Raw genomic sequence first — 23,169 nt, forward strand, 5'->3', positions numbered from 1 at the left:
ACACACACTCATTAGGGTGAGTCACAGTGTGTGACACACACAATGGGTGGAAGAGGACGCTTTGTCCTCTAAGCCATGTGAATAATGCTCCAAGCTTCTTTTTTAAATGGACTTTCATAAAATGCTTACTAAATTCACTACGATGCATGTTCTGTATGAAAACGCAGAAGGCATGATGTGTCCAGTCTCCTAAGGGATGAATTACACAGTGTGTGTGTGTGTGTGTTGACGTTAGCAAGGTGTGTTGTCGTACCGGTCCTCCTCTGCCTTCATCTGGAAGGCATCCTCCAGCCAGTCTAGCAGCTTGTGTGTGAACTCACTCACATCCTGCTGTTCAGGCAACACACAGCGAAACAGACCAATTACAACAATACTTACAGGCAGCACACAGACAAAGAGCCATTAGAACATTGCCTTCACTGTTGAACAGAAGGCCTAGATCTGAGATGTACAGAACAACCTCCTTTTCATGTTTTAAACCTTGGTTAAGTGGGCTTACACTGAGGGACTTGGTAATTGTTGAGGTAGATTTGTATACACCAGAGTCAAGGACCAGAGGGTGCCTTACAGACAGACGTCAGTTGTGCCCTCTAATTGGGGTCAACGCTTCTCTAACCTCAGACACACAAAGTGACCAGAGAAGAGTGGACTACGGACATGACTGATGAACAGAAATATAAGCTCAGCATTATCAGGTTTTCGGGGGGCGGACGCCGAATGTTCTACGGCTTATTATTAGAATGTTCCCCCTGTTGATGATGTTCTTTATATATTAAGCTTGAACCAAAAGATTACATGTAACAAAAATGAAATAGGAAATGTGAAATTGAATGAAATAATAATGTATGTTGATGCTAATATGATGTACAATATTCCATTATGTTTCTATATGATAACAGAGTAATATATTTAATATGCCATATACAATTTTCTTAACAGTTTTGCAAGACACTGTAGATATCGGATGGGGATCAGCTCCTGTATGCTAATATGCTGTAATGTAATGTTAATATGACGAATAGTAGATAATTTAAAAAAAACATGAGCTGGCGCACACCCAGAATAATAGTTTGTGTGGAGGTGCTGACTACTATTCATTTAAATTAACTTAATCATTATGACACACCCCTCACTACTGTGTCTACATAACCTGGTTCAAGTATTCATGACATTACCCTGAGGAAGGTACAGTGATGCCGAAACGTTGGTAAATACCCATTACATTTCTTGGAGATTATACATGGAGTGTGCAACATTCTTTATTTTGATAGTTAATAGTTTATTCGCCGTTAGTCAGCACCTCCACACAAACTATTATTTTGGGTGTGCGCCAGCTCATGTTTTTTTTTATTATCTACTATTCGTCATATTAACATTACATTACAGCATATTAGCATACAGGAGCTGATCCCCATCCGATATCTACAGTGGCTTGCAAAACTATTCACCCCCCTTAGCATTTTTCCTATTTTGTTGCCTTTACAACCTGGAATAAAAATAGATTTTTGGGGGGTTGTATCATTTGATTTACACAATATGCCTACCACTTTTAAGAGGCAAAATCTTTTTGGGGGGTGAAACAAACAGAAAAAAACTTGGGAGTGCACAACTATTCACCCCCCAAAAGTCAATACTGTGTGGAGCCACCTTTTGCAGCAATTACAGCTGCAAGTCTCTTGGAGTATGTCTCTATAAGCTTGGCACATCTAGCCACTGGGATTTTTGCCCATTCTTCAAGGCAAAACTGCTCCAGCTCCTTCAAGTTGGATGGTTCCGCTGGTGTACAGAAATCTTTAAGTCATACCACAGATTCTCAATTGGATTGAGGTCTGGGATTCTTCCATATGTTTGGGGAGTCTCCCACATGCCTTCTGGCGAACACCAAAAGTGTTTGCTTATTTCTTTCTTTAAGCAATGGCTTTTTTCTGGCCACTCTTCCGTAAAGCCCAGCTCTGTGGAGCGTACAGCTTAAAGTGGTGCTGTGGACAGATACTCCAATCTCCACTGTGGAGCTTTGCAGCTCCTTCAGGGCTATCTTTGGTCTCTTTGTTGCCTCTCTGATTAATGCCTTTTGGTGGGCGGCCCTCTCTTGGCAGGTTTGTTGTGGTGGTGCCATATTCTTTCGATTTTTAATAATGGATTTAAAATGGTGCTCCGTGGGATGTTCAAAGTTTGATATTTTTTATAACCAAACATTGATCTGTACTTCTCCAGAACTTTGTCCCTGACCTGTTTGAAGAGTTCCTTGGTCTTCATGGTGCCCCTTGCTTAGTGGTGTTGTAGACTCTGGGGCCTTTCAGAAGAGGTATCTATATAATATATATATAATATATATATATATAATATATATATAAATATTTATTTATTTAAGTCATAGCACACACACACACACACACACACACACACATATATATATATATATATATATATATATATATATATATATATATATATATATACACACATATATACACACACACACACACATACATATATACACATACATATATATACATACACACACACACACACACACACACACATACAGTGCCTTGCGAAAGTATTCGGCCCCCTTGAACTTTGCGACCTTTTGCCACTTTTCAGGCTTCAAACATAAAGATATAAAACTGTATTTTTTTGTGAAGAATCAACAACAAGTGGGACACAATCATGAAGTGGAACGACATTTATTGGATATTTCAAACTTTTTTAACAAATCAAAACTGAAAAATTGGGCGTGCAAAATTATTCAGCCCCCTTAAGTTAATACTTTGTAGCGCCACCTTTTGCTGCGATTACAGCTGTAAGTCGCTTGGGGTATGTCTCTATCAGTTTTGCACATCGAGAGACTGACATTTTTTCCCATTCCTCCTTGCAAAACAGCTCGAGCTCAGTGAGGTTGGATGGAGAGCATTTGTGAACAGCAGTTTTCAGTTCTTTCCACAGATTCTCGATTGGATTCAGGTCTGGACTTTGACTTGGCCATTCTAACACCTGGATATACAAGCATTTCGCTACACTCGCATTAACATCTGCTAACCATGTGTATGTGACAAATAAATTTGATTTGATTTGATATGTTTATTTTTGAACCATTCCATTGTAGATTTTGCTTTATGTTTTGGATCATTGTCTTGTTGGAAGACAAATCTCCGTCCCAGTCTCAGGTCTTTTGCAGACTCCATCAGGTTTTCTTCCAGAATGGTCCTGTATTTGGCTCCATCCATCTTCCCATCAATTTTAACCATCTTCCCTGTCCCTGCTGAAGAAAAGCAGGCCCAAACCATGATGCTGCCACCACCATGTTTGACAGTGGGGACGATGTGTTCAGCTGTGTTGCTTTTACGCCAAACATAACGTTTTGCATTGTTGCCAAAAAGTTCAATTTTGGTTTCATCTGACCAGAGCACCTTCTTCCACATGTTTGGTGTGTCTCCCAGGTGGCTTGTGGCAAACGTTAAACAACACTTTTTATGGATATCTTTAAGAAATGGCTTTCTTCTTGCCACTCTTCCATAAAGGCCAGATTTGTGCAATATACGACTGATTGTTGTCCTATGGACAGAGTCTCCCAACTCAGCTGTAGATCTCTGCAGTTCATCCAGAGTGATCATGGGCCTCTTGGCTGCATCTCTGATCAGTCTTCTCCTTGTATGAGCTGAAAGTTTAGAGGGACGGCCAGGTCTTGGTAGATTTGCAGTGGTCTGATACTCCTTCCATTTCAATATTATCGCTTGCACAGTGCTCCTTGGGATGTTTAAAGCTTGGGAAATCTTTTTGTATCCAAATCCGGCTTTAAACTTCTTCACAGCAGTATCTCGGACCTGCCTGGTGTGTTCCTTGTTCTTCATGATGCTCTCTGCGCTTTTGACGGACCTCTGAGACTATCACAGTGCAGGTGCATTTATACGGAGACTTGATTACACACAGGTGGATTGTATTTATCATCATTAGTCATTTAGGTCAACATTGGATCATTCAGAAATCCTCACTGAACTTCTGGAGAGAGTTTGCTGCACTGAAAGTAAAGGGGCTGAATAATTTTGCACACCCAATTTTTCAGTTTTTGATTTGTTAAAAAAGTTTGAAATATCCAATAAATGTCGTTCCACTTCATGATTGTGTCCCACTTGTTGTTGATTCTTCACAAAAAAAATACAGTTTTATATCTTTATGTTTGAAGCCTGAAATGTGGCAAAAGGTCGCAAAGTTCAAGGGGGCCGAATACTTTCGCAAGGCACTGTATGTATATGTGTATATATATATATATGTGTATATATATATATATATATATATATATATATATATATATATATATATATATATATATATATATATATATATATACACACACACATACACACTGAGATCATGTAAAACTTTTGTTTTTGTTTTAAGTCCACCTATGTGCCATCTAACTAATTATGTGACTTCTGAAGGTAATTGGTTGCACCAGATCTTATTTAGGGGCTTCATAGCAAAGGGGTTGAATACATACATACGCACGCACCACTTTTCAGGTTTTTTAAACAAGTCATTTTTTTCATTTCACTTCACCAATTTGGACTATTTTGTGCATGTCTATTAGATGAAATTCAAATAAAAATATATTTAAATTACAGGTTGTAATAAAACAAAATAGGAAAAACACCAAGGGGGATGAATACTTTTGCAAGGCATTGTATATTTGTAGCAGAGTTCAGCGCAGTAGCGCAAGAGGCGGGCCCAATGGCTGTTGCACAAGGAGGAGGAGCAGTGGACCAGCCACCTGGCTCAGGTCGGGACTGATCAACCCTTCAGAAGGTATCATGATAAGCACCAAAACATCTGATGAAGGGACTATAATCCATCAGATGTAGGTAAAAAAAAACACTGAAGGACCCGTAACTATGCTCTTATTCACAACAAAGATGCATTCATCTTCAGATATCTAGGTGGAACAACCACATATCACAGATGTAGTCCAATTTCTCCTCAATAAAGAAATGATGAGCAAAGTCAGTGCTAGTAGGAAGTCACTGCTAAGTTTTGGGGGATAAGAAACTCTTCAGAGGTAGGGTGTCATATATTCGGTAGAAGGGCAGGAACTCTGCTGTCCTAGAATCAGGGGGAAGCTGGTTCCACCATTGGGGTGCCAGGACATGGGTGGGACAGCCAAGAGAGCAGAGGTGGCAGAACGGAGTGCTCTGGTTAGGATGTAGGGGGTTTGAGCAGAGCCTGAATGTAGGGAGGGACAGTTCCCCTTGCTGCTCCGTAGACAAGCACCATGGTATCGTAGTGCAGGGGTTCCCAAACTTTAGAATTCATTTACAAGTTGTATGTCCACTGTACTGTTGCTTACAATTTTTGGGGGTCAAGGCCGGACTACTGTAAAACCCATTGTGACATCTGTTGATGTAAAAAGGGCTTTACAAATACATTTGATGGAAAGGTTGATTGGTTTATCATAGCAGATTTTACAGAGTGATAGCTAGGATGTTTACCTGCTGAGACTCGCTGGACTTGAAGGCGTCCTTGAGGATCTCCACGGCACACGACGGGTCCACGTACTTCCTCTTAGAACCCACCATGAGGGAGAACAAGTTCCTAAGCTCCTGCATGAAGGGTAGGTTTCTGTGCTCCTATGGAACGACAACCGGGAACCAGACACACAGAGGGACGTTAGTTAACATGATAACCTGTCTTCTAGAGGAAGGGAATACGGGCTTACAAATCATAGTCATATTTCAGGGTTTTATTGTCAACCATCTTTCAGACCATGGAGACTGAATTAAGAACACTATTATACCCAGTATAATCTTTTCAAATTCAGGACTTTATGATGGTGATGGTGTGCCCATCAAAATATGAAAGAGGAGTATTTCCCCAGTTTATGCAAGGGAATGTGCTTTTCTATTGGAGCCTAGTGATGCTGAGCTGACCCAGTAAATCTGTGAGCTGGAGTGAGATGTGACAAGCAGAGGGAGTCCTCCACTGCTCTACATACAGCAGGACACTGACTGGCTGCACCACAACTACTACCAATGAATGAACGAGTTCTAATTACATTATGGTACAGGTTGAGAGCACAGAGGACTCATTGCTCAAGCCCATACGTGTGACAAAAAAAGGGACACTTATGTGACACTGGCAAAGGAAAAGCCTTGCTTTGAAGACGAGCCTCGTTGACAAACAGAGCAATTAAAATAAACCCTTGGATAAGTGCTCTCATTTTGAGCGCAAAGGTCACGACTATTGACGACAGATTAGAGCCTAAGGCCTAGAAGAGTCCCTCCTCCGTTGGTTCTGGATATTAGACAGTGGGACTAGAGACTAAAACCCCAAAATGACTGCCGCTATATGGCAACAGCAGCAGGGGCGTGGCCCAGATTAGCGGATGTGCGCTAACCATTGACCCTTAGGAGGGCTCCATGGGAAGCGGTTGGGAGAAAGGTGCTGTGCAGACAGCAAGATTTCAGTTGCAGCAACAGACAAAGAAGAGACTGTAGCTGCTGCAGAAAGACAGGGAGGAGAGGCTAAGCTTAGCTGGTGTGAGTCACGGGTCATTGTCAATGTCGGGTGTGTCAGAGAGGGAACCACTAGGGCTACAGTGTGCTTCATCAAATCCTCTTCCTCCACCCTCCCTGTGGCTAGGTCTAGAGGTAGTGAATCAACTGGGCAGTCAGGGGGTAGTGTGAACCAATGGAACCTGAGGCAAGAGCAGATCACACTGCAACCAAACAGAGCTGTTGCTTGGTGAGGGCACTGATTTACAACCCAGAATGTCGAGTCTCTCATCAGAGGGCCAGGTCCTCAGAGGCTAACAGGAAGGACAGCTGTCCAGCTGAGGAGCCATGGGTCTCAAAGGACACAAGTCAAGTACTCAGGGGAGAGAGCTAACCGGACCTTTCCCTGGCTGTCGCCTAGAAAAGGTTTAACCTGTGTTCCAGTGCCACTATCTCTGGAACGTAATGGTCAGGGGGATTTGGGCCTAAGCCTCCTAGCTGAGTGCTGATATGGATTGTTTGGATGGGTGGTGGTGGTTCACCTTCTGGTTGCGAGGCAGGTCCTGGACTCTGGCAGGAGGGGAGTAGTGTAGCACCAGCCTCTGGAACTCCAGCAGGTTGAACAGAGACTGGAAACAAGGAGACAGAAAGAGAAACGAGTCCGTTTTACTGAGGGACATTCATTTAGCTTCAACCTGCATTAAACATGTTTTCAATATCAAAAGAGATCATGGACGTTCCAATATAGTGAGGTAGTCAACATCGGTTTTACTATGCTGTTATCACCCTGTTACTGCTAGCTGTATTGATATGATGGATTACAGAAGAATGTTAGCAGAGTGATGTGACTAAGTTCGAAGTTACAAACCAAACTTCCATTCCTTTTGATAAAAGGATTAGAAAATAAGAAAGATTAGTGGAGTTGTCACTTGATTTCATCATCTGCTTTTAGTAAATCTCTAATTCTGGGATCAGGAGGAGCTGAAACGTGGGACTGTGCTGTCTCCTTAAGGAGGCCCAATACACACAGAGGCAGGGACCATGTGACAATGTATCCAGTGCTCATCCAGCTCACTTAACCCTCTACCAGGGAGTCTTTAGAGTAGAGTGGAGTCTCCAAGAGCTGTAGCACACTAATGTCATTATAAATACAGGGCCTATATATCTAATGAATTACATTGACATAGGATGCTTTGCGTTGTATGAGGGGTGTGTTTGTGTTGAGTCTCCACCTGGATGACGGCGCTGAACCAGCAGGTGTTGCCCACGTTCTTTAGACCCACAGGGCAGTTCTCCATTCTCTTCCTGTCGTGGGGATTGGGCGAGTCACTCCACACTTCCGTGTGTGTCCGCTTTAGGCTTGCCTTGTTCTCTGCTATGCTGGCCTCCAGAACTCTGCAAAGAGCACAACATAACACGTTTAAAAATACACACACTTTAATCAAAGGACATTTATTATGTGCAAAACCCCCAAAAAACAATGTTGACATTTAGCAACTCAACAAAACAAAGATTAGCAAGTATGCACAGTGCCTTGTTCAATCTGATTTGAAAGTGCATTATGTTGACATTTCACCACTCAAACCTTGCAGCTCCCAGTATGCCCCTCCTCACCCCTCAACCCAGCCAATAACATGGTGGTGTTGAGCCCAGTCTACCTGCTGATGGCCTGCTCCTCATCAGTGATGCCCGTCTCCCTGAAGGCCCGGCTGGACTCCTCCAAGCTGAGAGCGATGGCCCTCTGGAGGTCATCCTTGTCATCGCCTGTCAGGTCAATCACGTCTGAAACAACACACGCGTAGTCCTTTAATTCATGCATACATACCCGTTCAAAAGTTGAGTCAATTAGAAATGTTGTTTTTGAAAGAAAAGCACATTTTTGGTCCATTAAAATAACATCAAATTGATCATAAATACAGTGTAGACATTGTTAATATTGTAAATTACTATTATAGCTGGAAACGGCAGATTTTTTATGGACTATCTACACAGGCGTACAGAGGCCCATTATCAGCAACCATCACTTATGTGTTCCAATGGCACGTTGTGTTAGCTAATCCAAGTTTATCATTTTAAAAGGCTAATTAATCATTAGAAAACCCTTTTGCAATTATGTTAGCACAGCTGAAAACTGTTGTTCTAATTAAAAGAAGCAATAAAACAGGCCTTCTTTAGACTAGTTGAGTATCTGGAGCATCAGAATTTGTAGGTTCGATTACAGGCTAAAAATGGCCAGATACAAAGAACTTTCTTCTGAAAATCGTCAGTCTATTCTTGTTCTGAGAAATTAAGGCTATTCCATGTGAGAAATTTCCAAGCGACTGAAGATCTTGTACAACGCTGTGTACTAGAGGTTGACCAAGTCATCAGAATGGCCGATTAATTAGGGCCGATTTCAAGTTTTCATAACAATCGGAAATCTGTATTTTTGGGCGGCGATTTAAAAAAAAAATGTTTTACACCTTTATTTAATCTTTATTTAACTAGGCAAGTCAGTTAAGAACACATTCTTATTTTCAATGACGGCCTAGGAACGGTGGGTTAACTGCCTCGTTCAGGGGCAGAAAGACAGATTTTCACCTTGTCAGCTCGGGGGATCCAATCTTGCAACCTTACAGTTAACTAGTCCAACGTAATAACGACCTGCCTCTCTCTCATTGCACTCCACAAGGAGACTGCCTGTTACGCAAATGCAGTAAGCCAAGGTACGTTGCTAGCTAGCATTAAACTTATCTTACAAAAAACAATCAATCATAATCACTAGTTAACTACACATGGTTAATGATATTACTAGATATTATCTAGCGTTTCCTGTGTTGCATATAATCTGACTGAGCATACAAGTATCTAAGTATCTGACTGAGCGGTGGTAGGCAGAAGCAGGCACGTAAACATTAATTCAAACAGCACTTTCGTGCGTTTTGCCAGCAGCTCTTCGTTGTGCGTCAAGCATTGCGCTGTTTATGACTTCAAACCTATCAACTCCCGAGATGAGGCTGTTGTGACCGAAGTGAAATGGCTGGCTAGTTAGCGCGCGCTAATAGCATTTCAAACTTCACTCACTCTGAGCCTTGGGGTGGTTGTTTCCCTTGCTCTGCATGAGTAATGCTGCTTTGATGTGGTGGCTGTTGTCATTGTGTTGTTGGTTCGAGCCAGGTAGGAGCGAGGAGAGGGACGGAAGCTATACTGTTACACGGGCAATGCTAAAGTGCCTATAAGAACATCCAATGTCAAAGGTTAATGAAATACAAATGGTATAGAGGGAAATAGTCCTATAATAACCACAACCTAAAACGTCTTAGCTGGGAATATTAAAGACTCATGTTAAAAGGAACCACCAGCTTTCATATGTTCTCATGTTCTGAGCAAGGAACTGAAACGTTAGCTTTCTTACATAGCACATATTGTACTTTTACGTTCTTCTCCAACACTTTGTTTTTGCATTATTTAAACCAAATTGAACATGTTTCATTATCTACTTGAGGCTAAATTGATTTTATTGATGTATTTTATTAAAGTTAAAATAAGTGTTAATTCAGTATTGTTGTAATTGTCATTATTACAAATACATTTTATTTTTTTACATTTTAAATCTGCCGATTAATCGGTATCGGCTTTTTTGGTCCTCCAATAATCGGTATCAGCGTTGAAAAATCATAATCGGTCGACCTCTACTGTGTACTACTCCCTTCACAGAACAGCACAAACTGACTCTAACCAGAATAGAAAGGGTGGGAGGCCCCAGTGCACAACTGAGCAAGAGGACAAGTACATTAGATTGTCTAGTTTGAGAAAGACACCTCACTGGCAGCTTCATTAAATAGTACCCCCAAAACACCAGTCTCAATGTCAAGAGTTGCAAAGAAAAAGCCATATCTCAGACTGGCCAATAAAAATAAAAGATTAGATGGCCAAAATAATGCAGACAATGGACAGAGGAACTCTGCCAAGGCCAGCATTCCGGAGTCACCTCTTCACTGTTGACGTTGAGACTGGTGTTTTGCGGATACTATTTAATTAAGCTGTCAGTTGAGGAGTTGTGAGCCGTCTGTTTCTCAAACTAGACACTAATGTACTTGTCCTCTTGCTCAGTTGTGCACCCGGGCCTCCCAGTCATTCTATTCTGGTTAGAGCCAGTTTGTGCTGTTCTGTGAAGGGAGTAGTACACCGCGTTGTACGAGATCTTCAGTTTCTTGGCAATTGTAATCGAACCCACAAATGCTGATGCTCCAGATACTCAACTAGTCAGAAGAGAGGGCCAGTTTTATTTATTCTTTAAATCAGCACAACAGTTTTCAGCAGTGCTAACATAATTGCAAAAAGGGTTTGCTTATGATCAATTAGGCTTTTAAAATTATAAAACTTGGATTAGCTAACAACGTGCCATTGGAACACAGGAGTGATGGTTGCTGATAATGGGCCTCTGTACGCCTATGTAGATATTCCATAAAAAATGATCTGCCATTTCCAGCTACAAGTCATTTACAACATTAACAATGTCTACACTGTATTTCAGATTAATGTGATGTTATTTTAATGGACAACATTTTTTTGGACATTTATAAGTGACCCCAAACTTTTGAACGCTAATGTACCTACATACATACATACATACAAGTCCCAATTCTATGCTGAAATTGAGTTAAGTGCACACATTACAAGTTAAGATTCAGGCCTTACTGACTTAATAATCCTTCTCACATAAGTGTCAGGGGAAAGGGCAAACCGACAATATCCTTTTCATCACCACGTAAAAAGACAAAGGGAAGAGGAGAGCCTAAGTGTACAGTAGCCTTTAATGTTAGAAAAGCCTATAAAAAGATGAAGGTTAGTCATCAGAGTAGTAAATGGAGCACCATGGTTTTCCCCTCCCCCAGACTACTCTATACCCCTTAGACTGGGTTAACTAGGTTGTTTTCCTTATTTGACATGTATCCGAGGAAGCGTGTAAGTTCATTAAATCAGGCCACTCCCGCATTAAAGTCAAAGGGGGGCGTGTCAGGATATATGACCTTCTCTGGTGGTCCTGAACAGAGAAGGATATGCCTCTGCAGGAATTCTCGTGCCCATCTCAGAAAATTCCCCTGAAATGACACCATGTAATTTCAACAAAATAAGCCCTTGTCTTGCATGAGAGCCAGGAGGCATCCTGCTAACAGAAATCCCACTCAGACCTTAATGCTACGTTAACTGCTCACTTAGAGCTTCAATACCAAAATGAATGGGAACAACTGGAAAAATATGATAGAAATGGAATCAGTGGAGACAGTAGTGTTAAACATTCAGTACATTCAGGCTTGAGGCCTACAAATTTTTTCTTATGCATATACATGAGATGAGGTAGGTAGCGGTACTCACTAGTATCTCCCTGGCTAGGGCCTGCCCCGGGCAGCGCTGGGTGAGGTAGGTACTCACTGGTGTCTGCCTGGCTGCCAACGCTGATGTATCTGTCGTTGCCCACCTGGGTGGTCTGGTAGTAGGTGGCCTCATCCTGCTGGGGCACCTTGGCCTTCTTCTCCGTCAGAAAGGCCACCGCCTCCGCCAGGTCTCCATGACTGACCTGCAGGGACAGCAGGGTTACAGCTAGACAGTCAGAGACGGGTTGACACGTAGACTCTTCTGGGTGGTCAATAAAGCTTATGGGCTGATGAATTGGTTGAATATAAATAAATGTGCAGAACTCCCACTGGAGAATTTAGAACATAAACACTAAACAGTAACATTTTAAACCCATGTCACACCATTTAGAAATGCATCCCTGAAAATCAGTATCAGCTAGGGGAAAGATTGACTATTTTAAACAACCTTGTGTCCGACTAAATATCAACACGATCAGACATTGCAAATTGAGAGATTTAAAGAGGTGAATTAGGCCATCACCGCATCCACACCGCAGGGCCTCTGTGTTTGTTACCTGCAGGGCCTGCTGAAGTAGCTGTATGTCTGTGGTGCCTGTGACCTCCCTCAGCTGGTTCAGTAGAGTCTGCTGATGCTGTCAGGAGACACACAGGTCATCAGTGAGACAGGCAAAGAGAGCGAGAGAGGCGCAGAAAGAGCGAGAGGGGAGCAGAGAGAGAGAGAGAGGTGCACAGAGAGAGAGCGAGAGAGCGAGGCAGAGAGAGCGAGAGAGCGAGGCAGAGAGAGCGAGGCAGAGAGAGCGAGAGAGAGAGAGAGGCAGAGAGAGAGAGAGAGAGAGAGAGAGGCAGAGAGAGAGAGGCAGAGAGAGAGAGAGGCAGAGAGAGAGAGAGGCAGAGAGAGAGAGAGAGAGGCAGAGAGAGAGAGAGAGAGAGAGGCAGAGAGAGAGAGAGAGAGAGACAGGACACACGTCACTCTTCATCAATTCATTAGCGGAACAACACATAATCAGCAAGAGCACAAAATGTCTGACAATCTTAACTGAACCAAGCTAGGTAAGCTGCGGTGGGGGATGTATTGCAAGAAAGCTACAATGTTTTACCGAACCCATGCAGGCCACCAGACAGACAGGCATTAGCTGGTGGAGAGGACAAGACTGCACTGTGCACTCATGTCTGCCCTGCTGGCGCATGTCAACCCCAGCTGGGGTGCAAGGGCTTACCACCACACAATGGCCGTGTCCATTAAACAATGAGCCAGTGCATTACACACCCTGGTCGAGTGCACTCCAACACTCCAAATAATGACGGAGAGCACTTACTGCCAGGACCTGAGGCTCAGGCCACTTTACTAGGCCCTAGGACAGCAGCCATAGAGGCTAGAACATTAAGTGCACTGCTACAAGTGGCTGTGTGCTGCAAAGATACCATCATGGAAACCCCATGTTTGCCACAAAATAAACATGGGTGAATAAATATGGGTGCAGGATGCTAACTACTGCTCCACTTGTGTCCACTGTCCCACAGCTCCTTGGCAACTACCTCCAGATATTTCACAGGGGGTTACAAATGAAAGTGTGGGCACCTCTGTTTCAAAGTATTAGCCAACTACTTTAGCAGACTGAAGCACTTCACAGAGATTGTTGAGAAAGAACAACTGTCCTGTAGAAAGTGCATTTTAGTTTAGTCATGTTTATGAATGTACTAGCTATATAGGCTAGCTACAAGCAGGCAGAACCCAACAGAGGGTCAGAGGGGAGAGAGGGGTCAGGCCCCCTCTACCCTGACAGTTGTTTGGAAGCTGACCTATACACACCTCAACTCCTCCTCATGTGGCAAGTCTAGTGTCTGTCGCACAAAGTTTCCCCTTACAAGGAGGTCAGTGCCAGTGAATGACACCAGCACAACGGGCCTGGCTGCCTGCGAGAGTCCACTCTGAGGCTTTACCACATATTAAAGGAATGAGCATTCTGCATTCCAAAGTGTTACGAAGTTTACATATCCTGTATCCTATATGAGTGAACTTAGGCCTACATGCAACAAGGCATGAAATCAGTCAAAACATTGGCATATTACATCCTGTGTGTTACTACCTAGGTTTATTGCAATTTCACAGGGCATTCTACACACAATAACTCATAATGACAAAGCAAAAAACAGGTTTTTAGAAATGTTAGCAAATTCATTAAAAATACCAAAGTATTCAGACCCTTAGTCTCCCGGTCCTTGCAGCTGAAAAACATCTCCACAGCATGATGCTGCCACCACGCTTCACCGTAGGGATGGTGCCAGGTTTCCTCCATACGTGACACTTGGCATTCAGACCAAAGAGTTCAATCTTGGTTTCATCAGACCAGAGGGTCTTGTTTCTTATGGTCCGAGAGTCCTTCAGGTTCTTTTGACTAACTAAGTGGGCTGTCATGTACATTTTACTGAAGAGAAGTTTCTGTCTGGCCACTCTACCATAAAGGCCTGATTGGTGGAGTGCTGCAGATGGTTGTCCTTCTGGAAGGTTCTCCCATCTCCACAGAGGAACTCTGCCAGAGTGACCATCAGGTTCTTGGTCAACTCCCTGACCAAGGCCATTTCCCCCGATTGCTCGGTTTGGCAGGGTCTTGGTAGTCTTGGTGGTTCCAAACTTCCATTTAAGAATGATGGAGGCCACTGTATTCTTGGGGACCTTCAATGCTGCAGAAATGTTTTGGTACCCTTCCCCATATATGTGCAGACACAATCCTGTCTTGGACAATTCCTTCAACCTCATGGCTTGGTTTTTGCTCTGACATGAGCTGTCAACTCTGTGCTGTCAACCTTATATAGACAGGTGTGCGCCTTTCCAAATCATGTCCAATCAATTGAATTTACCACAGGTGGACTCCAATCAAGTTGTTTCTACAACTTTCTTACAATCATCTCAAGGGTGATCAATGGAAACAGGATGCACCTGAGCTCAATTTCGAGTCTCATAGTAAAGGGTCTGAATACTTACGCAAATCAGGTATTTTGTATTTTTTAAATAACATTTGCAGAGATTTCTAAAAACCTGTTTTTGCGTTGTCATTATGGGGGAAATGATTTATTAAATGTTAGAATAAGGCTGTAACGTAACTAAATGTGGAAAAGGGAAAGGGTCTCAATACTTTCAAACTGCACTGTATATGGCCTTATATAACTCAATAACATAACTAGGGATGCACAATATATCAGTGAACATTGAACTTCAGTTCATGAAAATAAATAGCTAGCTACTTACCCCTGCTGCCCAAAGCTAACGTGATCAGCAGCCAGCTGGCTTCATCTGGCTAGTGGGGCTCAACCAGACCTGGTTGTGTTGTGAAGCTAGCCACAATAAGGATTAGGCAAAAATAGTGGAATTTTTTGTCTCTAAAATAAAAGTACCTCTTTGAAAGTGACGCAGAAGGTTACAATTGGTGGAATCATGCCATATTTAGACTAGATAATGTTAAACAAGCTGGGATTGTGAAGCAATGAAATGGGGTATCAGTCTACTCGGTGACACCCACAGAACACAACTGTGAAGTGTTTACGGAAATATTAGCATTGTAGCTCTTATCGCGGGACTGTGACTGTGTGAAATCACCTCCCCAGTCAGCCTATTGTGTGTATTGACATTGATATTAAACTGTACAGCTTTACCTAAGGATTGGGCATCAATGAAATGGGGTATCGGTCTACTCAATAACCAAGATATTTTTTCAGAACGTCCTCCTCAGTGTTATCAGACTCAAACATCCATGCAGTGTTGTTTATACTCGGGAATAGTGGTCAATACACATAGGTTGGCAATAAATGTGGTTCAATTCACAGTAGTTTCAGAGTCCCGCAATAAGAGCTATGACGCTAATGTTCTCTGGGTGTCACTGAGTAGACTGATACCCCATGTCGATTGATCCATAATCCATAGTTAAGGCTGTACAGTGAAATAAGTATGCCCCCAATGCAATTCAAAAGTATAATACATCTAGTGTGATTTCAACAGAATGTCATTGTTTTTTTATTTTGAAGGCTAACCAAAGTCCACTATTGTGGCAAATCCTTATTGTGGCTAGCTTCACATAGATGGATCTGACCACCATTAATCAAATAAGAACTGTCTTATAAATTAGGGTTATTTTAGATAATGCCAACTAGCTATATAGTTAGCTAGTTAACTATAGCTACTGAAACAGATTGTCGTTTTGCTATGTTTTTGGGGAAGAACATTGTGTGCATCCATGAGCTAGTTTGCTTTTTTTTTATGACCAGCACTGTAGGTGCGTTAGACAACTTTACCACTATCATAGCATACGTATCAATGAATAGTTGTGACATATTAAATATGAGTAATAACTACGTTAAAAAAAATGTATGAACGTGTTATATTATTGTGACGTGCAGTCATATTCAGGTCAACAAGCTTATTTGACACAAATAGTGTTACTTGACGAGTATCTTTTTTTGACACGCAAAGACCCAGACGGTGTTCCACAGAAATCCTGGTTGCGAATGAAACGACTGAACAATGAAACAGCACAGCAAGTAAGTGAAAGAAATAGGTTTTGATTATGTTTTACTGGTATTGGGACATACAGTTGAAGTCGGAGGTTTACATACACTTAGGTTGGAGTCATTAAAACTTGTTTTTCAACCACTCCACAAATTTCTTGTTAACAAACTATATATTGTCAATACGGTAAGGACATCTACTTTGTGCATGACAAGTAGTTTTTCCAACAATTGTTTACAGACAGATTATTTAACTTATAATTTACTGTATCACAATTCCAGTGGGTCAGAAGTTTACATACACAAAGTTGACTGTGCCTTTAAACAGCTTGGAAAATTCCAGAAAATTATGTAATGGCTTCTGATAGGCTAGTTGACATCATTTGAGTCAATTGAAGGTGTACCTGTGGATGTATTTCAAGGCCTACCTTCAAACTCAGTGCCTATTTGCTTGACATCATGGGAAAATCAAAAGAAATCAGCCAAGACCTCAGGAAAAAAAATGGTTGACCTGTACAAGTCTGGTTCATCTTTAGGAGCAATTTCCAAATGCCTGAAGGTACCACGTTTATCTGTACAAACAATAGTACATAAGTATAAGCTGGAGGTCGACCAATGATGATTTTTCAACGCCGATACCGATTATTGGAGGACCAAATAATCCAATACCCATTAAATCGGCCGATTTAAAAAAAATGCATTTGTAATAATGACAATTACAACAATACTGAATGAACACTTATTTTAACTTAATATAATACATCAATAAAATCAATTTAGCCTCAAATAAATATTGAAACATGTTCAATTTGGTTTAAATAATGTAAAAACAAAGTGTTGGAGAAGAAAGTAAAATTGCAATATGTGCTATGTAAGAAAGCTAACGTTTCAGTTCCTTGCTCAGAACATGAGAACATATGAAAGCTGGTGGTTCCTTTTAACATGAGTCTTTAATATTCCAAGGTAAGACGTTTTAGGTTGTGGTTATTATAGGAATTATCAGACTATTTCCCTCTATACCATTTGGATTTCATTAACCTTTGACTATTGGATGTTCTCATAGGCATTGCCAATGTAACAGTATAGCTTCCGTCCCTCTCCTCGCTCCTCCCTGGGCTCGAACCAGCAACACAACGACAACAGCCACCCTCGAAGCAGTGCAAGGGAAACAACCACAGGCTCAGAGCGAGTGACGTTTGAAACGCTATTAGCGCGCGCTAACTAGCCAGCCATTTCACTTCGGTCACACCAGCCTCATCTCGGGAGTTGATAGGCTTGAAGTAATAAACAGCGCAATGCTTGACGCACAACGAAGAGCTGCTGGCAAAACACACAACAGTGCTGTTTGAATGAATGTTTACCCGCTTGCTTCTGCCTACCACCGCTCAGTCAGATACTTAGATACTTGTATGCTCAGTCAGATTATATGCAACACAAGGACACGCTAGATAAAATCTAGTAATATCATCAACCATGTGTAGTTAACTAGTGGTTATGATTGATTGTATTTTATAAGATAAGTTTAATGTTACTTAGAAACTTACCTTGGCTTACTGCATTTGCGTAACAGGCAGTCAGTCTCCTTGTGCAGTGCAACGAGAGGCAGGTCGTTATTGCGTTGGACTAGTTAACTGTAAGGTTGCAAGATTGGATCCCCCGAGCTGACAAGCTGAAAATCTGTCGTTCTGCCCCCTAAACAAGGCAGTTAACCCACCGTTCCTAGGCCGTCATTGAAAATAAGAATGTGTTCTTAACTGACTTGCCTAGTTAAATAAAAGGTATTTTTAAAAAAAAACGTGTATATATATATTTTTTTTAATCAGTGCCCAAAAATACCGATTTCCGATTGTTATGAAAACTTGAAATCGGCCCTAATAAAATCGGCCATTCCGATTAATCGGTCGACCTCTAGTATAAACACCATGGGACCACGCAGCCGTCATACCGCTGAGGAAGGAGACGCGTTCTGTCTCCTAGAGATGAACGTACTTTGGTAATCGAAAAGTGCAAATCAATCCCAGAACAACAGCAAAGGACCTTGTGAAGATGCTGGAGGAAACAGGTACAAAAGTATCTACAGTAAAAACGTGTCCTATATCGACATAACCTGAAAGTCCGCTCAGCAAGGAAGAAGCCACTGTTCCAAAACCGACATAAAAAAGCCAGACTGCGGTTTGCAACTGCACATGGGGAAAAAGATTGTACTTTGTGGAGAAATGTCCTCTGGTCTGATGAAACAAAAATATAATTGTTTGGCCATAATGACCATCGTTATGTTTGGAGGGAAAAGGGGGAGGCCTATAAGCCTTAGAACACCTAGAACACCATCCCAACCGTGAAGCACGGGGGTGGCAGCATCATGTTGTGGGGGTGCTTTGCTGCAGGGAAGCTTGCGGAACCTTGTGGAAGGCTACCCGAAACGTTTGACCCAAGTTAAACAATTTAAAGGCAATGCTGCCAAATACTATTTGAGTGTATGTAAACCTCTGACCCACTGGGAATGTGATGAAAGAAATAAAATCTTAAATTAATCCTTCTCTACTATTACTCTGACATTCTTAAAATAAAGTGGTGATCCTAACTGACCTAAGATATGGAATTTTTACTCTGATTAAATGTCAGGAATTGTGAAAATGTATTTTTGGCTAAGGTGTATGTAAACTTCTGACTTCAACTGTACGTAAATGCCAACAAACTAACTTTTAGGTCAGTGTGGTGTGTACATGTAACCTTTATTTAACTAGGCAAGTCAATTAAGAACAAACTATTATTTACAATGACGGCCTACCCCGGCCAAACCCGGACGACGCTGGGCCAATTGTACGCCACCCTATGGGACTCCCAATCACGGCCAGATGTGATATAGCCTGGATTCGAACCAGGGACTGTAGTGACACCTCTTGCACTGAGATGCAGTACCTTAGACCACTGCGTCCATGTGTATGTGTTAACTATTTAACTGTAATAGAATGCTTAAAAAGCCGCTAAAATGTTAAATATCAGGAAGGAAATGGCAAGGAAAATATTGAATATCAGACAAAAATGTCATATCGGTGCATCACTAAACATGACCATAACATACCTCCTGCTATTCTGAACTAAGTCAATAGAGAGTACGGTCACTAATGTTGCCAAATCATATCATCAACACCAATCAAAGGATGTGGTGCTGGATGGTAATCTGAGGGATAGTAACACCCTCAGACAAATCCCATGACTGTGTAATAAAGCAGTTAGGTAGCCATCTTACCTAAAGAATTGAGTTAAGTAAACAGCTGCTATGGTATGAGGACTATACTGTCAGCAGCCAGCTCACTAAATCAATGTATCGTTTGCTTCATATAGCTAATGTTTGTGAACAACCGAACCAATGACTCACTCTGACCTGTAACAACCTAATTAAAACGAGGAAGTAATGTTGGACTTCTTCCCCCAAATCAGATTGTGGTGTGGCTATGATGTGTATACCATTTCGAAATCACAACAATGATTCATAGCTATCTGCATAGTTGTACTAGATACGTGTTTGTCAAATATATATTCGTCAACGTAACCGGTCAAAATTAGCCAACACACTCCCTCTCAGCAAGCTTACAGTAATGCAGTTGCATTCAGACTCATCGTTGCCACTCCTGCCTGGCAGTCACAGCACGTAAACAAACATATCACAACAGTAATTTTAGTAACATTAGCAAACCAGCTCAGGCACACAGACAGATCATGTGCTGGGTCAAGTGTGGCTGACTTGTATGACGAAACCAACAGTGACTTGTTATCTTATAACCCATCAACAGTCAACTAACCCAATGATTTCTAACAAGCGGTTTCTAACGTCTTAGCTGGTTAACGTTAGCAAGCTACCCCACAAGACGAGAAGATCACACTGGCATAAAACTGTCTGAAATTGACCTAGCTAACATTTAGGCAAACAGTAACGACCTTGGTTATGTTAAATTGACGACATTAGCTAGCTACCCAGCAAGCTAACTGTTCCCCTCAAATAGGCGTGTCACTGTTTGTAAAGTTACGTTAATGGGTCTACCTGTAACTTTAGCGCGCTAGCTAACTTGTTGGCAATGTACCAAGCTAGCCAACGTTAGCTAGTTAGATACGTTAGCAATCTGGCCTCATGATTTGTTTGAGAAGGGGATTATTTAACGATGCATGTTTATAAATACTAAAAGATCACTCGATTGAGAAAAGATCCAACGATCTGACGCCACACTTTGAAAACAACAATTAACGTTAATCATGTTTACATACTATTTTACCCACTTCATAAATTATATACTATTCTAGACGAGGCCTATCCTAGCAATATAACACATTTTCTATTACTATAACTACTGCCCATAACGTGTCTACACACCAGCATATACATAGTATATATTGTTATATCCTTACATCCTAGACTTTGACATTGCTCGTTCTAATACTTCTATATTGTTCCTTCCTTTCGTTTTACTTTTGGGATTTGTTGAAATTGTTAGGTTGGCGCTAGGAGCATAACATAAGCATTTCGCTACACCCGCGATAACATCTCCAAAATATGTGTACGCGACCAATTACATTTGATTTGATAAGCTAGCTAGCTAGCTATCTTTCCCTGACAGATTTGCTAGCAAGCAGACGGAGAAACATTGCCACTATGTAGACATACCTTCTGCGAATGCTGTTGGAGGACATTCTGCTCCACGGTCATGGCCGGTTGAGAATGCAACGAAAATAAATTAAAACCTATGCTAAAGAAACGAGTTATAGCCAAGTAAAATAACAGTTAAGATGTCCCCCAGTTATTCAGCGCGATAGCGGGCGCCATGGGAAATGCAGGCATGGAGGAAAACATACGCAAAGAACGTGAAAAAACCTACGGAATTGTTACCGTAACACGATCGCTTTTCTGTTTTCGAGTTGTACTGCCTTGTTGAACTGCATTTACGTCACGGATCTAGCTTTAGAATGACGCAATGAACAACTTTCAGTTCTGCAATGTTGAATAGTTTCCATTTCCATTTCTTCCAATTCGAAAACAATAATTTCAAACCAACTACTCTGATTTAGGCAACATGTCAGCTTCACTATTAAAGGTTTTAACATATTTGTGTCTTGTGTGATTACAAATGACTATAAATAGGGGTAATATTATGTGTGTTATTAATGAATAGAGCAGAATATAATAATTTATTTTTTTCCAGAGAGAGAAAGACAGCTTTGATATGATTTTAGTATTTGTTAGAATACATGTTACATGCCCTAAATGTGTGGCGTAAGGTTAGGGACCAAACTCATAATCCGTTTCTATTTCTTAACAATTTAACAGAGCTCACGTGTGATATATTTGCAGATCACAACAAATACAAAGACAAAATGTTGGTAACGAATTCACTGGTATGTAAATTGTATTAATTTTCATGAAAAAAAACAGTATCACTGTTCAATTGGTTGTGTCATACTTTTCTGGCTTTGAAGTAGGAAGGGGCTTTAACGTGGCAGCTCCGAAAAGCACTTAGAGACCCACAATGGAATATATTATTTTTGTTTTGTTTCAATACCCGGTACAGTAGGAGGCGGCAATAAACCAATAGGTGTCGTCTGCCATAAAACGTTAAAGAAGAAGAAGAAGAAGAGCGAGAGGAGCCAGAGGAGCCACTGTGAGAGGTTTTCATTGGGCTGGAAATGGTGGCGAGTAGTGAGGACGAAATGGAGGAAATTGAGATCAAGTTGGTGAAGCAACAGCTGTGCTGGAATTCGAACAATATGAGTGTCAGTTCTGATGGTATGGAGCGGGAGGATGAGGGTCAATTACCGGAATGGCCGGCAGTGGAAAGACATAGGAAGTAGAGAGATAATGATACAGAAAGCAGTGGAGTGTCTAGTAAAGAAGCATAAAGAGGGCCAAGGTAGGAAGCAAGAGTAATATGTGTTGGAGTGGAAAGTGGTGATAGTGTTTGATGAGACCACAGGGCCTCACTTACACCCTATCTGACGATATAATGCAGTAAAGAAAGAGGTAGGTGAAGTGAAATTAGCTTGGTTCATTGTAAATGGTAGATTGTTAATATTTTGTGGTTGCCAGGCTCAGCAAGAGAAGATTCTGAAAATGGAAAAGCTTAAATGGGAAGAATATTAAAAGCCATGCCCCTGGTGCTTATGCTAGATTGAGGGGAGTCATCACTGGGAGTCCCAATATCTATGTGCACAGATTATATTAAAGAAAATGTGATTGGAGGAAGAGTGATTGAGGCCAAAAGGTTGATCAATAGGAAAGGAGGTCAAGTAAGTGAAAGCCTATCAGTGCTGCTGAGGGTTGACAAGGTTATGCCTGGGAAAGTACAGATAGGATTCCTTAGTTTCAATGTCAGTGAATTTGCCCCATCCCCATTGTGGTGTTTTAAATGGCAAAGAATGGGATATGTAGCTGTTCTTTATAAAGGAAGGACAAGATGTGCCAAGTGTGGAGGGGAACATGATTACGGTGAATGTGGGAGCAATGTGAAGATTAAGTTTTGTAATTGTTGGGGGGAACATAGTGCATTTGGTGGATGCCAGGTGCAGAGAGAGGCTAGAGAGGCTCAGAGATATAGAATTAGTCATGATGTATCATATGCAGAGCCCGTAAAACAGATTGGTGGAACTACAGTGTGGAATGATGGAGCTTTCATGGCAGCTCCTGTAGTAAGTGGACCTAATGTCGGGGCTGGTGTTTCTGCTGATCCTGGCATTGTTTGGAGGCCTGTTCGGAAATATTGCACTCATGAATGTGTGGTGTCAAAGGACACTTTGATAATTAATAAAGTTGACATCATAGCTTTTATTGGTAAGGT

General features: G+C 41.5%; 1 protein-coding gene across 13 annotated transcripts in view; it reads right to left on the bottom strand.

Annotated features, from left to right (window-relative positions):
- The window catches only part of LOC139418278 (ubiquitin carboxyl-terminal hydrolase 25-like), a 52,231-nt gene extending 30,944 nt beyond the window's left edge, over positions 1–21,287 (bottom strand). For 3 of the 13 annotated variants that reach the window (XM_071167623.1, XM_071167631.1, XM_071167624.1), the window contains exons 1-8: positions 21,006–21,259; positions 12,400–12,477; positions 11,901–12,045; positions 8,144–8,267; positions 7,718–7,880; positions 7,028–7,114; positions 5,484–5,621; positions 254–330 (exon numbers count right to left, since the gene is read on the bottom strand). In XM_071167623.1, the coding sequence (XP_071023724.1) occupies positions 254–330; positions 5,484–5,621; positions 7,028–7,114; positions 7,718–7,880; positions 8,144–8,267; positions 11,901–12,045; positions 12,400–12,477; positions 21,006–21,047 (854 nt within the window). In that variant the 5' untranslated portion in view covers positions 21,048–21,259. Of the gene's footprint in view, positions 1–253; positions 331–5,483; positions 5,622–7,027; positions 7,115–7,717; positions 7,881–8,143; positions 8,268–11,843; positions 12,046–12,399; positions 12,478–21,005 lie in introns of all 13 variants that reach the window. The other 10 variants (XM_071167630.1, XM_071167628.1, XM_071167622.1 and 7 more) reach the window with 6 other exon arrangements.
- Between the last annotated feature and the right edge of the window lie 1,882 nt (positions 21,288–23,169).

The sequence above is a fragment of the Oncorhynchus clarkii genome, chromosome 10 (genome assembly GCF_045791955.1).
Source record: "Oncorhynchus clarkii lewisi isolate Uvic-CL-2024 chromosome 10, UVic_Ocla_1.0, whole genome shotgun sequence".
In the NCBI taxonomy this organism is placed as follows: Eukaryota; Metazoa; Chordata; class Actinopteri; order Salmoniformes; family Salmonidae; genus Oncorhynchus; species Oncorhynchus clarkii.